The sequence below is a fragment of the Cricetulus griseus genome, chromosome 2 (assembly GCF_003668045.3).
Source record: "Cricetulus griseus strain 17A/GY chromosome 2, alternate assembly CriGri-PICRH-1.0, whole genome shotgun sequence".
Lineage (NCBI taxonomy): Eukaryota > Metazoa > Chordata > Mammalia > Rodentia > Cricetidae > Cricetulus > Cricetulus griseus.
Window position 1 is genome coordinate 97,354,371 of NC_048595.1, and position 16,598 is coordinate 97,370,968.

General features: G+C 46.1%; 1 protein-coding gene across 1 annotated transcript in view; it reads right to left on the reverse strand.

The window, feature by feature from the left end:
* Window positions 1-16,309, reverse strand: part of Tmod1 (tropomodulin 1) — a 55,903-nt gene extending 39,594 nt beyond the window's left edge. The window contains exon 1 of the mRNA XM_035439888.1: window positions 16,152-16,309. Within this exon, the coding sequence (XP_035295779.1) occupies window positions 16,152-16,271 (120 nt within the window). The 5' untranslated portion in view covers window positions 16,272-16,309. The remainder of the gene's footprint in view (window positions 1-16,151) is intronic.
* Window positions 16,310-16,598: the final 289 nt, after the last annotated feature.

Below are 16,598 nucleotides of genomic sequence, written 5' to 3' on the forward strand. Positions count from 1 at the left end.
AAAGAAGGAAATCCCCAACAAGCCTGAGAAAGGCTCGACAGAACCACAAAGCAGGTAAGGCACACTCAGCCCATGGTCGCTATGGCCTTTTGGACTCTGGTGGGTCTGTGCTCATGAGACCTATTAAATATTTGAAATGACACCGCTGGAGTTGGGTCTCTCAAGAATGACAACATCAGCCAAGTGCTGTGTTCTCTTCAAACACGGGGAGGCTTCCAGGTGTGTGTTCACTACCAAAGTAGATTCCGAGTTAGTGGGATTTTCATCACTCAAATTGGTTTCACCTGAGTCAGCCCCTAGTATGTCAAGAATCAAAAATAAGAGCTCCAAGGATGCTTAGAGACCAGATAGTACATAACCCTCTCTTCAAGGGGAAACTGAGGCCCAGAACACAGAAAGACTGCCCAAGGAGTATCAGGGCTAGAGCATGAACAAACCCAGGTTATTCCCTCAGATTTTTGGAGAGAGGCAAACTTCACTTCTACTCCTCATGCACTCTGTGCCCCTTACATTCAGATAGCTAGAAGGGGATGTCTCAGAGGCAGGGGTGCAATCTTAACTGCACCCTCAAATTGGCTAAATTGGTATCATTCCTATCTCAAAAATAGGTTCTCTTAAAGTGCTTATTCTCAAATATGGTCTCCTCAAAGTGTTTATTTCTTGTTACTCACAACAGTCTCTATCCTTTCTTGAAGACCCCTTGAGGAGAGGATGAGAGACACACAGGATGGGCATGCCCACAGGGATAAAGTTTGGAAGAGAGAGATCACAGGCTAATAGCTATGGGTTGCTTATGAAGCGCTTGCCCGCTGGCTAACACATGTTGTTGTCTCAATAGTAGCAGGGCGTGGCTCCACATTGAGTCACAAGGGTCTACAATTTGCAAGGCTGGGGGATAAGGGGTTCAAAGGTGAGGGCTGGGATACGTGCAAATGGAAATAGGCCAGAGACCAGCAGAGACATTGGGAACCGGGGTATTTTATGAGGAGAGGACCAGCAGGCAGATAAACAAACCTGAGCTGATCTGAGATAATACAAATAATGCCACAAGAGTAACAGCTCTCTGGAAGCGGTGATTCACAGACAGCATCCATTGTGATGATGCTCCGGGTGAGCCATGCTTCTAAAGGCAGGTACAGATCCTATGACACTTCCTAAAGATAGATGTAGAGTTCTACTCCTATCCCGTGGCAGGGGCTTCTTGTGGTATAGTGGATAAGGGTACTCCTTCCCGCCTGCCATGTCTATCCATAGTGGGTGATCCATGCTATCTATAGAGGGTGACCCGCCTGCTTTGCGACATGCCTGTGCCTCACATATCAAGTCTAAATGCTGACAAGGACTAATGGTGGTACAACTGAATGGCATTTACCAAGCTCCACTGACCCCATGTGCTATGGCTTCTATGGCTACGAAATGCAAACAACAATGATGATGGCTGTCTCATACATATTTGAGGGAAGTTAAAATTAAGTGATGTGCAAGATTGTCCAGTACTGCTATTTATGTATTTATTGTATGTACATTGGTGTTTTGCCTGTATTGTGAGGGCCTGGAACTGGAGTTACAGACAGTTGTGTGTTGCCATGTGGGTGCTGGGAATTGAACCCAGGTCCTCTGGAAGAGCAGCCAGTGCTCTAACCACTGAGCCATCTCTCCAGCAGCACTGACATTAAATGACCTAAGTGATAGCTTCCCATTGTTCTATCATCAGATAAGATACACTTCAGCAGGAGACCAGTCATTCAAAATGTGGATAACAGAAGGATTTAGCCAAATATACTTTAGAATCCAAGATACACAAATATGAAATAAGTTATTCCCTGAGGGTAAGTGCCTGAGAGTTCCCTCAAGAGGCATGTAGGGATTTTCATCTCCATAAAGGGTTTCATCATTCTTTCTGTTTTTTTTTTTTGCTTTATTATTCTATTTTTTAAAGAAGGTACTCATTCTGTAGCCAAGAGAGGTGTCCAACTTGCCATCCTCCTCTGTCTGCCTCCTCAATATTATAATTACAGAGCTGTGACACCCTCTGAGGCTACTGTAGAAGATTTTAGTGGCAGGAAGGGATTGGGGCTTGGTACTGTAATGAGAGAAACCCATGAGGTAGTAAAGGGGTTTCAAACTCTCATCACCTTCAGACCTTGCTGCCAGAGGACCCTGAGTTAGCTGGGGCAGTTTCTCAGCCTTGGCATCATGGTGTGTTAATCTGGACAATAGGGTCATGGCAGCTGCTCTGATGCCTTGGTCATAGTCGCTCTGGTTTCTGCGCCATTAGAGGCCAGCAGACCTCTAATGTACTGTGACACCCAAACCATCTTCAAACACTGCTGAGTCTTCTCCGGGGGAGCACTGCCCTGGCTGAGGGCCACTAGATTAAACCAATGACATAGAATATGAGAGAGAGAGAAAAAAAAAGAAGCCACTGGTGGTGGTTCACGCCTTTAATCCCAGCACTTGGGAGGCAGAGACAGGTGGATCTCTGTGAGTTTGAGACCAGCCTGGTCAACAAGAGCTAGTTCCAGACAGCCTCCAAAGCCACAGAGAAACCCTTTCTTGAAAAACAAAACAAAACAAAAACAGGTTATGGGAGGCAAGATGTGTTTAATGTGTGTAAGAATATTAGTTATATAACATACTAAAACATGGCTTCATTAAGTTAAATATTTAATGAAAGAAGGTGAGTTTTAAAAACCAAAATTTCAAAAGTATTTTCTGGTGGTTCTTAGCTCATCAACTTTTTAAAGAACATTGTGACCACGTCAGCCTTATTAGGGCTCAAAGTTTATTTTCTTTCCATTAAAGGCTACATTGAAAAAGTATCACAGAATCCTCAGTTAAAATCAAAGAGAGTTACATCTTTTAAAACTCTTAGTTATTTATCACTTGAACTTGTTTTCAAAAACAGCATATGACCTCACAGTGTACATAAATATTAACTCACAGAGGATCAAAGACCAAAATGTAAAAGCTAAAACTATAAAATTCTTAAAAGAAACTGCGGACATAAATCTTTGGGCTCTAGATTAGGCATTGGTTTCTTAGATATGACACAAAACAATGAGCAACAGAAGAAAAAATAAATGCACTGGATGGACTTCATCAAAATTAAAAACATTTGTTCTTCAAAGGACACTGGCAGAGAGACAGATTGGGAGAAATGCTTTTAAATCACATATCTGATAAGAGTACATAGAATGTATGAGCTTGTCTTGGGACTCAATAATAGAGGACAAAAAAATTAAAGAATTGTCAAAGAAGCTGAGTACATATTTTTCAAAGAACATTTAACATTCCTGATGAGGGGACTGAAGAGATGGTTCAGTCAGTAAAATGCTTGCCACATAAGCATGAGGACCTAAGTTTGATCCCTTGCAAGCACATAAATTAGTGGGCATCTGCAATCCCAGTGCTCAGGTGGTGAAGACAGGGCAGTCCCTAGAGCTTGCTGGCCAGTCACCTAGCCTAACTGGAGAGCTCCAGAATGAGTGAGAGACCCTGTTGCAAAAAAATGGGGTGGATGTGCACTTGGGCAGCATTAATTGGACTCAGGAGGTTATTAATAACAATAGTAGAAAGAGGACATGAAGCTGAGAGAGACACAGACTGAGGGCACTAGGAGGAGTTAGGGGGAGGTAACGATGGATTGATGTGATCAGTATACCTTGTATACATGTATTGGCCATCCAAAGAACCAAACATTATTCTAAAAAAATAAGGTGGAAAGCAAATGAGGAAGAAGACACTAGTCATTGACCTCTGGTCACCACATGCAGGCACATATAACCCCTAACACACAAAATAAAGAAGTTAAATTTTTTCATTATAAAACATTCATGACAAGATGTAACACATGCCTTTAATCCCAGCTGAAGCTGATAGGATAGAGTCTGAAGCCAGTCTTGGCTACATTGTAAGACTCCATCTCAAAAAAGAAAAGTCAAACCAAACCAGAAACCACTCTCAAAGATGTTCACTAAACACATGAGATCTCAGCACCACCAGACATCAACAAAATGCAGCTCACACTGGACAGGCACCACAAAAAGCATAGATGACAAGTGTTGGCAAGAATGTGGTAAAACTGGACCTTGGCTACTGGTAGGCATGTGACAATACATGGACTCTTAGGAGAGCATCCTGGAGGTTTCTGAAAAAGCTATACATAGAATTACCATATGACCCAGAAGCTGTATTTAGAAATGGGAAAGAATTCAAACCATAGGTTAACCACAAAACTTGTACACAAATGTACATAAAGCATTGTTAATAGTGGCCACAAAAATAAACATGCTAAATTCTACCAACTGATGTTTGGATAAATAAAATATGGTAGATCTATGCTACTGAAAACTGTCAAACCATAAAAATGAATAGTGAATCGGAACACATGCTAAGTGAAAGAAGCCAGATACAAAAGCCATTATTATTTGCTGTAATTTATGTGATGTAAGCGCCAAAGCTTACATTCTGAGCTAGGGTCTCCTGATATGATCGGTGGAAATTAACAACAGGTCTGGTTGCAGGGGTCTCAGCAAGACTGAGGCTGAGACAGGTTTATTACAAGCAATCAGAATTTTTATCTTATCAGAAACAGAATATAATGGAAGTTTCCAGGATCAATACAATTATAGTTGCCAGGATACAATGACGTTTGCAGGCTATACAGGGTACACAAAATTAATTAACAGGCTTCTGTATGCTTCGATGACTTCTAGGGATCAGAGATACACAGGCGGCATAAAGGTTTCACTGCCTGAGTGAGTGCCTCAGTTTCTTAGGAACTGAAAGGCACACATTGCCTCAGGAGACACAGACTCTAACCTGAAAACCCTATGACTTATGCCTCTCAAGGCAGCTGGACCAGGCCAACTCCATGACTCCCTGCAATGTGATGTCCAAAACAGTACTGCCTGTAAAGACAAAAATTACCTAAACTGTTGCTCCACGGCTGGGGCTACAGATTGAACTGTGTCCCCAATCCCTGAATCACACACTGAAGTCCCAACCCTCAACACCACTTTATCTGGAGACAAGATTTGTGTGGAAATGATAAAGGATAACTGAGGTCATGAGGATAGAGCCCTGATCCAATAAGAAAGATTAGTATCCTTCCAAGAAGAGACATCACAGACTTGCTGTCAAGCCACCTGTCACAAGAGGACATAGTGAGAAGGCAGCTGATCCCAGGCCAGGAAGGATTCCTCCATAAGACCCCCACCCCAGATTCCAGATCTATCCCAGGGCTCCCAAGCCTCCAGAACTTGGAAAACATGGTTCCAGTGCTTACACCCTGCACTCCACAGTCCTTCATTAAACCGGCCTGAGCTGAGACAGATGAGAAGGAGCGGGGCTGAGCAACAAGTCACAGAGAAGCTTCTTTCTGAGGTGATGAAAATGTTTTTAAACTGACTGTGGTGAAGGCTGGACAACAGTGAACAGACTTTAAAAACTAAACTGTCTACTTTAAATGGATAAATTGGATGATGTGTGTGGCTTATATTCCAAAAAAGGGGGCTGTGTTTTTTTCAGTGAGAAAATATTATCAAAATAGCCAAAGCAACAACTAACCCAAGCAGTCCCGGGATGCTGGGAAGGGAAGCTGTTCTCAGGCTAGGGCCAGCAGGGACACTGGGACTGACTAGGTCAGAGCCAGCTGGACCAAAAATGCTGCCGTAGCCTACAGCATAACATGCTGTGTGACAGAAAGGAACCATGAATGAGAAAATAGAGAGAAAAATCCACCTATCAGGTTTGCTTAGAGCCAAAACTTGACTCTCAAGACACAGGCCAGCTAATGTGTGGAGGAGTCCTCATCACCATTCTTGGTGGCTAGGAAAATATGCCATGAACACATGTATGTAGAATATATCTTTCATTGCCTTTCAAAAAATGGCTCAACAAACACCTACCGAGTGAGCATTATTAACATGTGTCCAGGCAATGTGCAAGGTTATAGAGTCATGACCCAACCAGGTGGAGCAAAGACGTGGAGAGGTGAAGGGGGTGGAGCAGATAAGAAATCTCAATCACTGATGGTCCTTCCCTGAATACATCTTGGTCAACATCTTAAAGGGGTCACTCACTGGACAACGAAGAGTGATCTGTTACCAGGTTGTGTATCACCTGTAGTGGTGGACTCCATGATACCTGCAGACAAGGGGAGCCACTTGTCCGCTGAGGAGTCTGAATTCCCTTCTCCTGCAAGTATGCCTAAAGTGAGTCTACCACACAAGCGCTCTGGCTTCACCACAGTGCCCACCATTTTGCCTTAGAAGGGAAAGTCCCTGTGGGTTTAAGGAATGGATTTATAGGCACTCTGATGATGACACGGTGGGACCCTTGGGAGCAGGGCTGACTGTGGCATGTGGTGGCTCCAGCAACCTGATAACATGTACGAATTCGGGTGGGCTGATGAAACCTTTTAAAGTGAACTCTTTTGATTTTGAAACACTGACATATAATCTAAACATTTGTAAAATGGCATTTAGGACAAATAAAACACATTTAAAGTGGCCTCAGCCATGGGCTGCTAGGTTGCCATGTCTGATCCAAGTTTTCTCTTATACTAAAATCCCACATAGAGGAAGTCAGGACATCCCTTTGTGAAGTATCCTGCCCACTCCTGGCACTGGGCTAGAGAAGAGGTACACCCATGGGTTTTTAATTAAAAATGTTTTTAAAAGCTGGGCATGGTGGCACATGCCTTTAATGTCAGAACTTGGGAGGCAGAGGCAGGCAGATCTCTGTGTGCTTGAGGCCAGCCTGGGCTACATGTCTAGGATGATGTACCTTGCCTCAAACAAATAAAAAAACACAAGTTAAAAAACAAAGAAATTTTCTAATTATAGAAGCACAAAGTTTAATATATTTTTGGAAATAATTGTAGAGGGGAAATTAACCATATTTTCTATGGTACTCTTTTTCAAAAATATTATTTATTTTTAAGACAAAGTTTTAAACTTGCTATATAGCCCAGATTGGTGTCAAACTAGCAATCTTCCTGCAGAAGCCTCCCAAGTTCCCCGGGATTCCGGGTGTGTGCTACAACAAGCAGCTTATTTCTGGCATTTTTAAACATCAACTTCTGTTACACACCAGACTCAGGTGTGCAGTGTCTTAGCCTGACCTTCACACCCACATGCTAGAGGTCAGTCATCCAAAGGACAGGAGAGGTCCACAGATCCTTACCTGGGGTCTCACAGCCTGCAAACAAGCATCTGAAAGCCTGAAGATGAAGTTTCTGCAGCCATCATTGCCATTCGTAGGGAGGGCTGTGTTAGGAACCTCCCAAGCTAGACCACTGTGGGCTTAAGATGTGAGCGTGCACACAGCTGTCCCGGCACACAATGTACTATAACAAAGGACTGCAGACTCCTGAAAACTGTTAGGAAATCTAAAAAGGTCCTCTGCACTAATGATTTCAGGCTTAAAAGCTACAGGGCAGGCAGCCCATGTTTGCATACAAATGACACTGTTTATAATGAGTGTGCTCAAGGATCTGCAGACCTCTGGCGATGGATGGTGAGCCACGCACAGAATGGCCCTTAACCTGATTCTCCACGGTAACGAAAATAAACTATTGTATTACCTTTGCCAAAGAAATCAGTCATGTCTAAAAAAAAGTGTGTGTGTGGGGGGGAGGCAGTGCACAGCATGCTTCTGTTGGTCTGAGTACTTTGACTAAGCCCCACAGCCCCCCAAAGTACAGGATGGAGCAAGGGATACAGCCTCCAGGATGGGTGCTGTGGAACAGAGAGCCAGGAGAGGAGGACTTCACTGAGGTCCCATGCTGGACAGACCAGGGCCCCCTTGACAGATGGGCCATCCTTCCTCATTGTGCCTTAAGCCTACATCCTGGAAGCCAGGTGGGCCCAGCAGGAGAACCAGATCAGAAGCCAGGCTCTACTTCCATCAAACTATGGGACAGTGTTACAATGTTGTTCTGAGTCTCACAAAGCTTAGAGTTTAGTGAGTTAACAAATCAAGCATTTAGGTCCAAACTGTATGCCAGGCAATATTCAGAGTTCTTTGTTTCTCTTTTGTTCTTTTTTTGTGCTCATGTGTGTTGCTGTATGAATTATGCACATGTGTGTAAGAGGCCAGCGCTGATGCTGGTAAGTCTTCCTCAATCACTTCACCTTACTTTTCAAGACTCGGCTTCTCATTGAACTTAGAGCTCATCTGGTCAGCTAGACTAGCTGCCAGCAAGCCCCAGGATCAACCTATATCTGTTCCCTACTCCCCAGTCCAGTATCACAAGCATCCCTGGTCAGACCTGTAGGTGTTGGGGATCCGAACTCAGGTCCTCATGCTTACGTAGGAAGCACTTTATCTGCTGACCCATCTTTCTAGCAGTCAAGGTCCTTTTGATATAACCAAAAGGACCTTTGTGTGTGTGTGTGTGTGTGTGTGTGTGTGTGTGTGTATGCTTGTGTATATGTGTTTTAAATGAAAAATAAAACAAAACCTTGTGATACAGAGCAGAAGACAGGCCTGAAAATGGAGAAATCTATGACCCAAAGATATACAGAAGTTTGGATTTTTTAGTTTTGGTCTTGAGTGTTTCAATAAATTGCTAGTGCTTTAAAAACCAGACGTCTGCACATGAAAAACCAGATTTCCAGGACCTCTCAACGTTTTATCTGGCATGACAATCCTGAATCTGTATGCTCATGTGGGCACCAACTGGCAGAGTCAAAAGCAGGTGTCCTTTAGACAAACTCCCACTTACCTTAGTCCCTACCATTCCCTATTGTTTCTGACACGGAGCCAAAGTCAGACACTCTGTGTAATTGTTTTGGATGTGGCTTATGTTCCTCAAAGTTTGTGGCATGTGTAAGTTCTTTTTCTGTACAGTGAATCTTTTTATACACTGTGGATTTATTGTATACAACTCTTTTTGAAGGTAGGAAAAATAAAAGATGAGCCATGGTGACCACAGACTTCTTTCTTTCATCTCTACCCCACACCTGGTGCTAAGGGTATCTGGTTTGCTGCCTGGGGGGTAGAAAGTGCTTAGGGGAATGGGGAGAGATGGAGAATAGGCTAAGGATGAGAAGCTGGCTCCAGGATTTAGCCACAGTTATCTTTCCTTTTTAAGGATGGTATGAGTCAAAGAAGATAAGAGTTTAAGATCTGTTCAACATGGACAGTGGGGATGTAGGTGTTGTAGTGCATTCTTCCTCTGCTATTAAATATGTTACAATGGAAAGCAAGCACCCTGTTTCCTGTGGAGGGGGTGCCATGATGGGGGGGTTGTCTTGTAGAATGGGAGGATTTTTTACCTCTGGTTCTAGTGGCAGAAAAGAAAGGACACTAGGAAGCTTGGAGAATGGAGAAGGGTGAGGAAGAGGTGTCACGAGACAGGGTGGGGTGGGGACACTGCAGCCGTGCCTGACTCTCATCCTTGCTGGCCAGGCCTATCCCCAGTTCTGCACACACTGCTGGGCAGTGTTTCTAAGGATGGGAGCCTATTTTTAGAGGAGAGATTTATTTCTTTCCATTCCAACTGTTTACTTCTGTCCTGGGCTTGCAATTCTGCCGGTTTGTGTTACAAGGGAGCATCACAGCTCCATGGACCAAACTTGGCTGCTCCTGGGATGGCCAGGCGAGCCCTGTGCCCTACAGAACCTGATCTGCAGTATGGGAGGATGTGCCATTCTGCAGAGTCAGACCTGGAGGGAGCCCTGAGGTGTGACAGGAAGGCCCAGGTCCTCCCTATGACCCTGCTGCTGACCCAGGGTTGTGACCTTTGGTAAGCCTTCCCCCCTCTCTCAGATTCTCAGTCTTGCCATTGTTGATTTTTCATCACTACAATGGTCATGAGACTCACGGGATTGGTATGATGGCTTGGTCAAAGACATTACCAATCAAACAGCATATGTCCAGAGGACGCCACAGTAAGGGTCTTTCTCCTGTATTTTGTATGCATATGGTAGTATGTGTGGGTGTATGTATGCATGCATGTGTGCATGTATGTGCATGTGTATGTGTGCACATGTGTCTCTCTGAATGTGTGCCCTTACATGTGCATGAATGCATGTATGCATGTACACCTCTTGTTTTCAGGACCTTTGACACATAAGCCCAGAAAGCTTCTGCTGAATACAGTTTACCACTTAGGAGCAATAGGGTCCCCCACATTACCCTAGCCCTGTCTACAGAATGGCATTGACTCCTGCCACCATGGGGCTCAATCACAGGATCTTTGTGGAGAGTTATGAGACAATTTCCATGAAATGCTGAACCCCTGGCATGCAAGAGCATGTCTATACAGAATCATATTACCTCAGGCCTTGCAGACAGCCTGCTTCCATTAGTGTTTCTGTGGTGATACTGTGTCACAAATTCCCAACAGCTGACTTAAAAATCAACTCTTAGGCTCCAATTCCTTTATAAGGTTGGGATTAATCTACCTTCTCTCCTGTAAACAGCCTTTTAAAAATAGTCAATTTCCCTTTAAAGTCTTGCTAACAAGCAATATTAATAGATTATTTGTTGGCAGCCTCTTAAATTTTTCTTTATATATTTTAACTCTCTCTCTCTCTCTCTCTCTCTCTCTGTGTGTGTGTGTGTGTGTGTGTGTGTGTGTGTGTGTGTGTGTGTGTGTGTGTGCGCGCACGCGCGCTTGAATATGCCCATGCTGGTACCCTTGTCTGCCTGTTCCTGAGTATGTGGAAGCCAAAGTATCTTATTTATTGATACAGGGTCTCTCAGTAAACATGGAACTCACTGATTGGTTAGACTGGCTGGTCAATGAACTCCAGGAATCCATCTCTGTCTCCCCCTCCTCACTCCTCCCTAAGCACTAGGAATTCAGGGGAGAGCCTCTCCTCCTGGCATTTTCACTTGGACTCTGGGGATCAAAATTATGTCTTCCTTCTTAGGAGGCACTGAGCTATTGCAACCCAACCCTCATTCCTCTAAGCCTCAGTTTCCCCATCTTAGGATGGAGCTAATGCTGAACCCTTTCAGAGGACGGGTGCATTGACTGTGAAGGTCTGTGAAGGTGTAAGAGCCCATCTGCAGCTACTGGCATGCTTCACTTGCCTGGCTCGCTGTTCCCATGCTCATCCCTCCCACCGCCCAGCGCAAGGGCGACCTGAGCGAGGAGCTGGCTGGGCTTCAGTGCAGCACCCACTTGACTGCGCTGAGAGAGAAAGGGCAGGGCCGGGAATCAGTCAACAGCAGACACTTTTAGCTCATGAGGCATTCCTTTCCCGAGGGAGTCCAAGGGCAGCAATCTCATGATAAGCTCGAGTTTTTCCAGAGTGAGAGACACTAAGTTTCGAGGCTTTTTTTTTTTCTTCCCATGTGCACAAGTTTGGAATCCTCTGTGGCAAAGCTTTTTAAGTGTTCTACTCGACTCTGTCACATGACACTGAGGCTTAACAGTTGCATAACCCCACACACCACTCTCTGAAGTGTTTGCAGCCATCAGGCACCAAGACAGCTAGGAGGAGCTCAGAAAATTACAAGTGGATAGAGCTCCAGGGGGCTTCCAAGCTATCTGGACCAACTGGGTCTACTTCACTGAGAAGGGAACTGAGATCCAAACACGAAAAGGCCCAGGCCTGAGCCTGGAGCAGAGTAGGCCAGATACCACTGTCTGTGTTTCCACCTCCTTCCAGAAAGAAAGGGGATGATTTGCATGTGGTACCACAAAGCCACAGCACATCTGTGGCCTCAAGTCTCTCTTCTTACAAAGTCCCACGAGGTCTCAGAAATGAGGCTAGGGTGTGAATGAACTCTAGGACCACGTTCAGGCTCTGCCACTGTCTATGTGGGAGACACTGGGCAAGTTACTTTGCCACTCAGCTACTTCATCGGCAGAACTGGGCTGACAAGAGCACCTGTCTCCTAGGATCACGGTGAAGCTAAGTGAGCTGTATCTCCCATGTTCTTAGAATAGCATGTGCACACACACTAAGTGCCACATCAGCACAGGACACAAAAATACATGCAGGAGTGTGGAGTCTGCCAGGGCGCAGTGCCTGGACACTGCGGTCTCAGGAGCTGCTTGGGTTCTGAAAGACATCTGCTCTAGGGACAGGTTCCCTTCCCTCTCTGCACTCTGATTCTGGCCTGTAAAAGGGGGACTGGGTACCTGTTTGGTGCCCCTCCTCCAGGCTTGAATACCTTCAGCCTCTCCCAGAGTCCTGATTACTGAGCTGGGCCCAGGTCCAGTGAAATTGGAGCTAGAGTGTTCTGTTCTGGGATGGAGGGAGCCCCATTTGCCTTTCAAAACCCAACTGTCTTGTAAATCAGGTGAGGGAGCCCACCTCACTGAAGGGGTCCATTGTGTGGCTGGGACACTAACTGCTCCACTCCCTAATCTCCCCTCCTCTTTGGTTTCTCTTCTCCCTAAACTGAGAGAGAGAAAGGAGCCTTTGAAACCACAGTAGTTGGGAAGGACAGGTCTCAGGTAGCCAGTGCTGGCTTCACGGTCTATGCTTCTCTCCAGACTGCTAACCATCTGACTCATGGGACCCCATTCCCTGACCTGGCAAGACGGGCAGCAATCTGAACCTCCTGTGTCCTTTCCCTCCCTCCTGTGGGTACCCACAGAGTGGCCTTGTCCCTGCTATCTCTGAGACAGAGCAGGCTGCCTGGTACAGAGGCCCCTGGGAACTTGTGCTGAGGCCACATAGCCTATTTGAGTAGGGAACTCTGTAGGAGTTCTTTGTTGGTTTAGGGGTGAATCAGGGCCCCAGTCAGGGCCTCAGTCCAGTCCTTGGAAACTAAAAGCTTGGTTCTGAGAGGCTCCACCCTCCTGGGGCTGACGCTGATTTCTGACCCCTGTCATCACCTGCCCTATTTGCAGCCACAGCCTCAGCTGACCTCGTGCCCACACTGCAGCTCAGGATGATGCCAAAAGAGCAAAGGGCCAGACACAGTGGGCAGGCAGGTGTCTGGGGTAGGGTGGATGGATGGTCACACTGCTCCCAGGAATGGTACAAATTCCCAACAGGGTAGGTCTGTGGAGAGGGCAGCATCCCTATCTTCAGGAAAAGCATATGTTTATGGGAGCTCCCAGGATACAAGGCTCCCCTTTCACTTCCCATTGGGTCTAAATACCTCCAGGGTCAGCTCCCAAGCCATTAAGCCACATGGGATCACCTCCCTTTAAGAGGCTCCCCAGGTCACCTTGCCTGCCACCTCGACTCTATCATGCACCCCCTCTTTTTTCTAGACACACCCTACTTTCCACACAGAGACTCCTCCACAGCGAACCCCGGCATAGGGAACCACCCTACACTGGAATTCTTTGCTTTTATTCTTGACTTGGAAAACCAAGGGCATGGTTCCAACCTCAACTGCTCCGTGGAACCTCCCACCAGGAGGAAGTAATCCCGGCCCTGAGCTCCATCTGTTCTTGGATGTAATCTATTCTGCCCACCTGGCACACCTTGAGCTAACCAGAAGCAGTATCCGTGCCAGGCTCCAGTAATGGCACCTAGCACCAAGTTAACATGGATTGTATTCTCACTCTTGAAAGCAATTCTCTCTTGTTATTCTATGGAAACTGATCTAGAAAAGTTAGAGCAGAAAAGCTCGACCTTTCTTTTGATCCATTGCTGTTTCCTCTGAATGGAAGGAAGGCCCTAAGACTCTCCACTAAGATCTTTTGCTTGCCAACTTGAACAGTCCCACTAAGGAACCATTTCATAGTTTGGACAATTGCAAACAGCAAGATGAGGACATACTACTTAGATGGATGTTATTGCAGGGGAGGGGAGAGCTGGGACCAGCCCTTAAACATGCATTCTAGGCTATCTAGGAAGAAGCCTCGTCTGTAGATGAAAAAGGGTGCCTGAAGCTGAGCACTGAAACGTCCAACCAACTCCATAGTTTCATTGGTGGGACACCAAGGCCTGGGGGAGGACAGACTGCAGCCAGCCCAAGATCACATGTGCCAAAGATAGGGCCCAGGTTGGAGGTGGGACATCTAACTCTGGCCTTGAGTTGTTCCTGCTGGGCCTTGCTCACTGTGCCTCAGCAGTGATGGCCTATGGGTTAGTAAAATGCTACTGAAGTGATGTTCTCCTTATGAGCCGCTGTTAGGTCAGAGTTGAACAATGACTGGCTTTAAAAGGGACATGGAAGCTCCATCTTTAATGCTATCCATTTCTGCCTTGGCTTGTGCTGGGTATCTGGCATTTAGTTACAGGCTGGAGACCTGTCCAGGAGGGTGGTGGGAATGTCTTCCTTGATCCTGCTCACAGCTCTGATGGGGCTTGCCAAACAGGACATCCATCCCTGAGGCACCTTGACTATACAGGAGAACTCTGAGCATTGAAAGAACTTCCTAAATATGTCAACTATGAGATTCGCTTATGAAACTTAGAACAGGAGAGGGTCCTTGGAGTTCTCTGTTGATCAATTTATTCCAACCTGTTCTCCACTGTCCAGAAGCAGTGAGGTATGCTAGAGCAGCACAATGGCCCTACCAAGACTGCTGCAGGACTAAGCCAGGAGGCAGGGCCTTGCAGTGTTAGCCAAGAGGTGGGGCCTTGTAGTGCTAGCCAGGAGGTGGGGGCCTTGCAGTGTTGGGGCAGGGCTCCCCTAGAAGTTTGCATGTGCTCTGAATCAGGTGCCTCATGTGTGCTGTTTCCCTCAAGACCCACAGGTCCAGGATTCAAGGTTGGGTACTGTAGTGGTAGCCTACAATGTCACCCTCAGTGAACCATTAGCAACCATTTTGCATCTATCCCCTTGGTCTTCTGCCTTCTCTTGGTCTCAGTTCGGAAGGAGCAAAGGTTTCTGTCACAGGAGGCACAATGATTCCACTGAGCAGGAGGTCAACACTGCCACCTGGCCTCTAGGGTTCCTCACACTTTAGCATCAACAGGTGAAGGGGCTGCCTGAAGGTGACTACCACTTACTCTGCAGTGGAAGTACGGAAGATGGGGAACCCTTGGGGTAGCTCCAGGGGCCGCTGTGATGAAAGCTAGTGGGAAACGCAACAACCTAGCCTGAGAAGAACTGTTAACAACACAAACCATTCAGACATGAGACTCAGGGTCACCCTCATCAGGTCACACCCTCAGCTTGCTGAGGGCAGAGGTTGTGTAGGACAGGTGATGGAAGAAGGTATTATAAATGCTGGCCACTTCCATCTGTCTGGCTAGAGAAACCAGAGCTACAACTGTCACGAGTATCCCCTGCTTCCTGAACATGTGTGAAGACAGCAAAGATCATTATGTCCCCTATCCCCACATCCAGTCTCATCATATAGAATAAGCTATACTGACATTTTATGGTACTATTTAAGTATTAATTTTCCATTACAGTGTTTGAGCAAACATCACTGAGGATTTTTGCCTTCCCTCCTGGAGAAGAGAAATTTTTCTGTCATATGGAGTATCATGTTGGGCACAGTTATGACACGCTGTTGTCTTTGTTTGCTAATAATTGCCTCTGGTGTGAAGAGACACATACAGGGGCCAAGTTAACAAAGAGGAGGACTTGTCACGGGCAATTCTGTGAGTCACCTTGCCTGAGCTGTGGGTTGCCAGGCATTTGGTTGGATGTTATTCTAGTTGTATCTGGGAGGGTGTTTCTGGGGGAGATGAATATTTGCATCTGTAGACTGAGTCAGGCAGATGGCCTCTGTGATGTGGGAGGGCCCATCCCATCTGTCACAGGCCTAAATAGACCTGAGAAGCTGACCCTCCCCTCAACTGGACCACGGTTTTTTGTTTCGTTTTGTTATTTTTTTCATCTTTGAAGTAACAGCATGAGCTTGCTTAGGTCTTCAGCCTACAAGCATTTAGATCAGATTGGCATCAGTGGCCCTCCTGGACTCCAGCTTGTTAATCGAAGATCTCAGGGCTTGTCAGTCTCCAAAACCATATAAGCCAATTGCTTATAAATCTCTCAGTGGATATACATTTACTCTCTCTCACAAACACATACACATCTTATTGGTTCTGTTTTTCTGGAGAATCATGAGTAATACAACATTTTAAAAATAGCCCTGCCAAGGCAACATCATTCCAACACACTATCATATAAGGCACTGGTGGCTTCAAGAATGGCCCACCTGCCCCTCCCCCCATGTGACCACCACACTGCCCCTTTACCAAGTTCCTGGGGCACACCAACCCCCACCCCCAAGACCAGTGTTCCCCTTTCCTGCTACTTACATCAGGGTCTAGCTCATCCAGCTCATTTTCCAGCGTCCTGAGTTCCTCCTCCGTGAGGGCCCCCAGGATTTCATCTTCATCCAGGTCTCGGTATTTCTCCAGCTCTCGTCTGTAGGACATTGTGGAAGGGCGTGTCTTTGCCTTCTGAACTTCTGTGCTGACTGGTGACCTGCCAGGAGGAGGAGGAAAAGCCCTTAAGATAGATCCCTGTCAAGAGTTTCTCTCCAGCAACAGGTGGGATGTGTTTAATAGTGGCTAATTTGAATTCATTCTCTATCCACTTCCTAACAAATGGCAAGTCTTGAAGGTGTGTGGTTTAATGAATTGTTTTTCTTTGACATGTATATGTGGTATGTCTTACTGCATCTGTGTGAGTGAATGTGGGTGTGTACCTGTGACCTCAGCTGTCAGTCCTTGCTTCCTCCCACCTGTGAACACCAGGCTAGC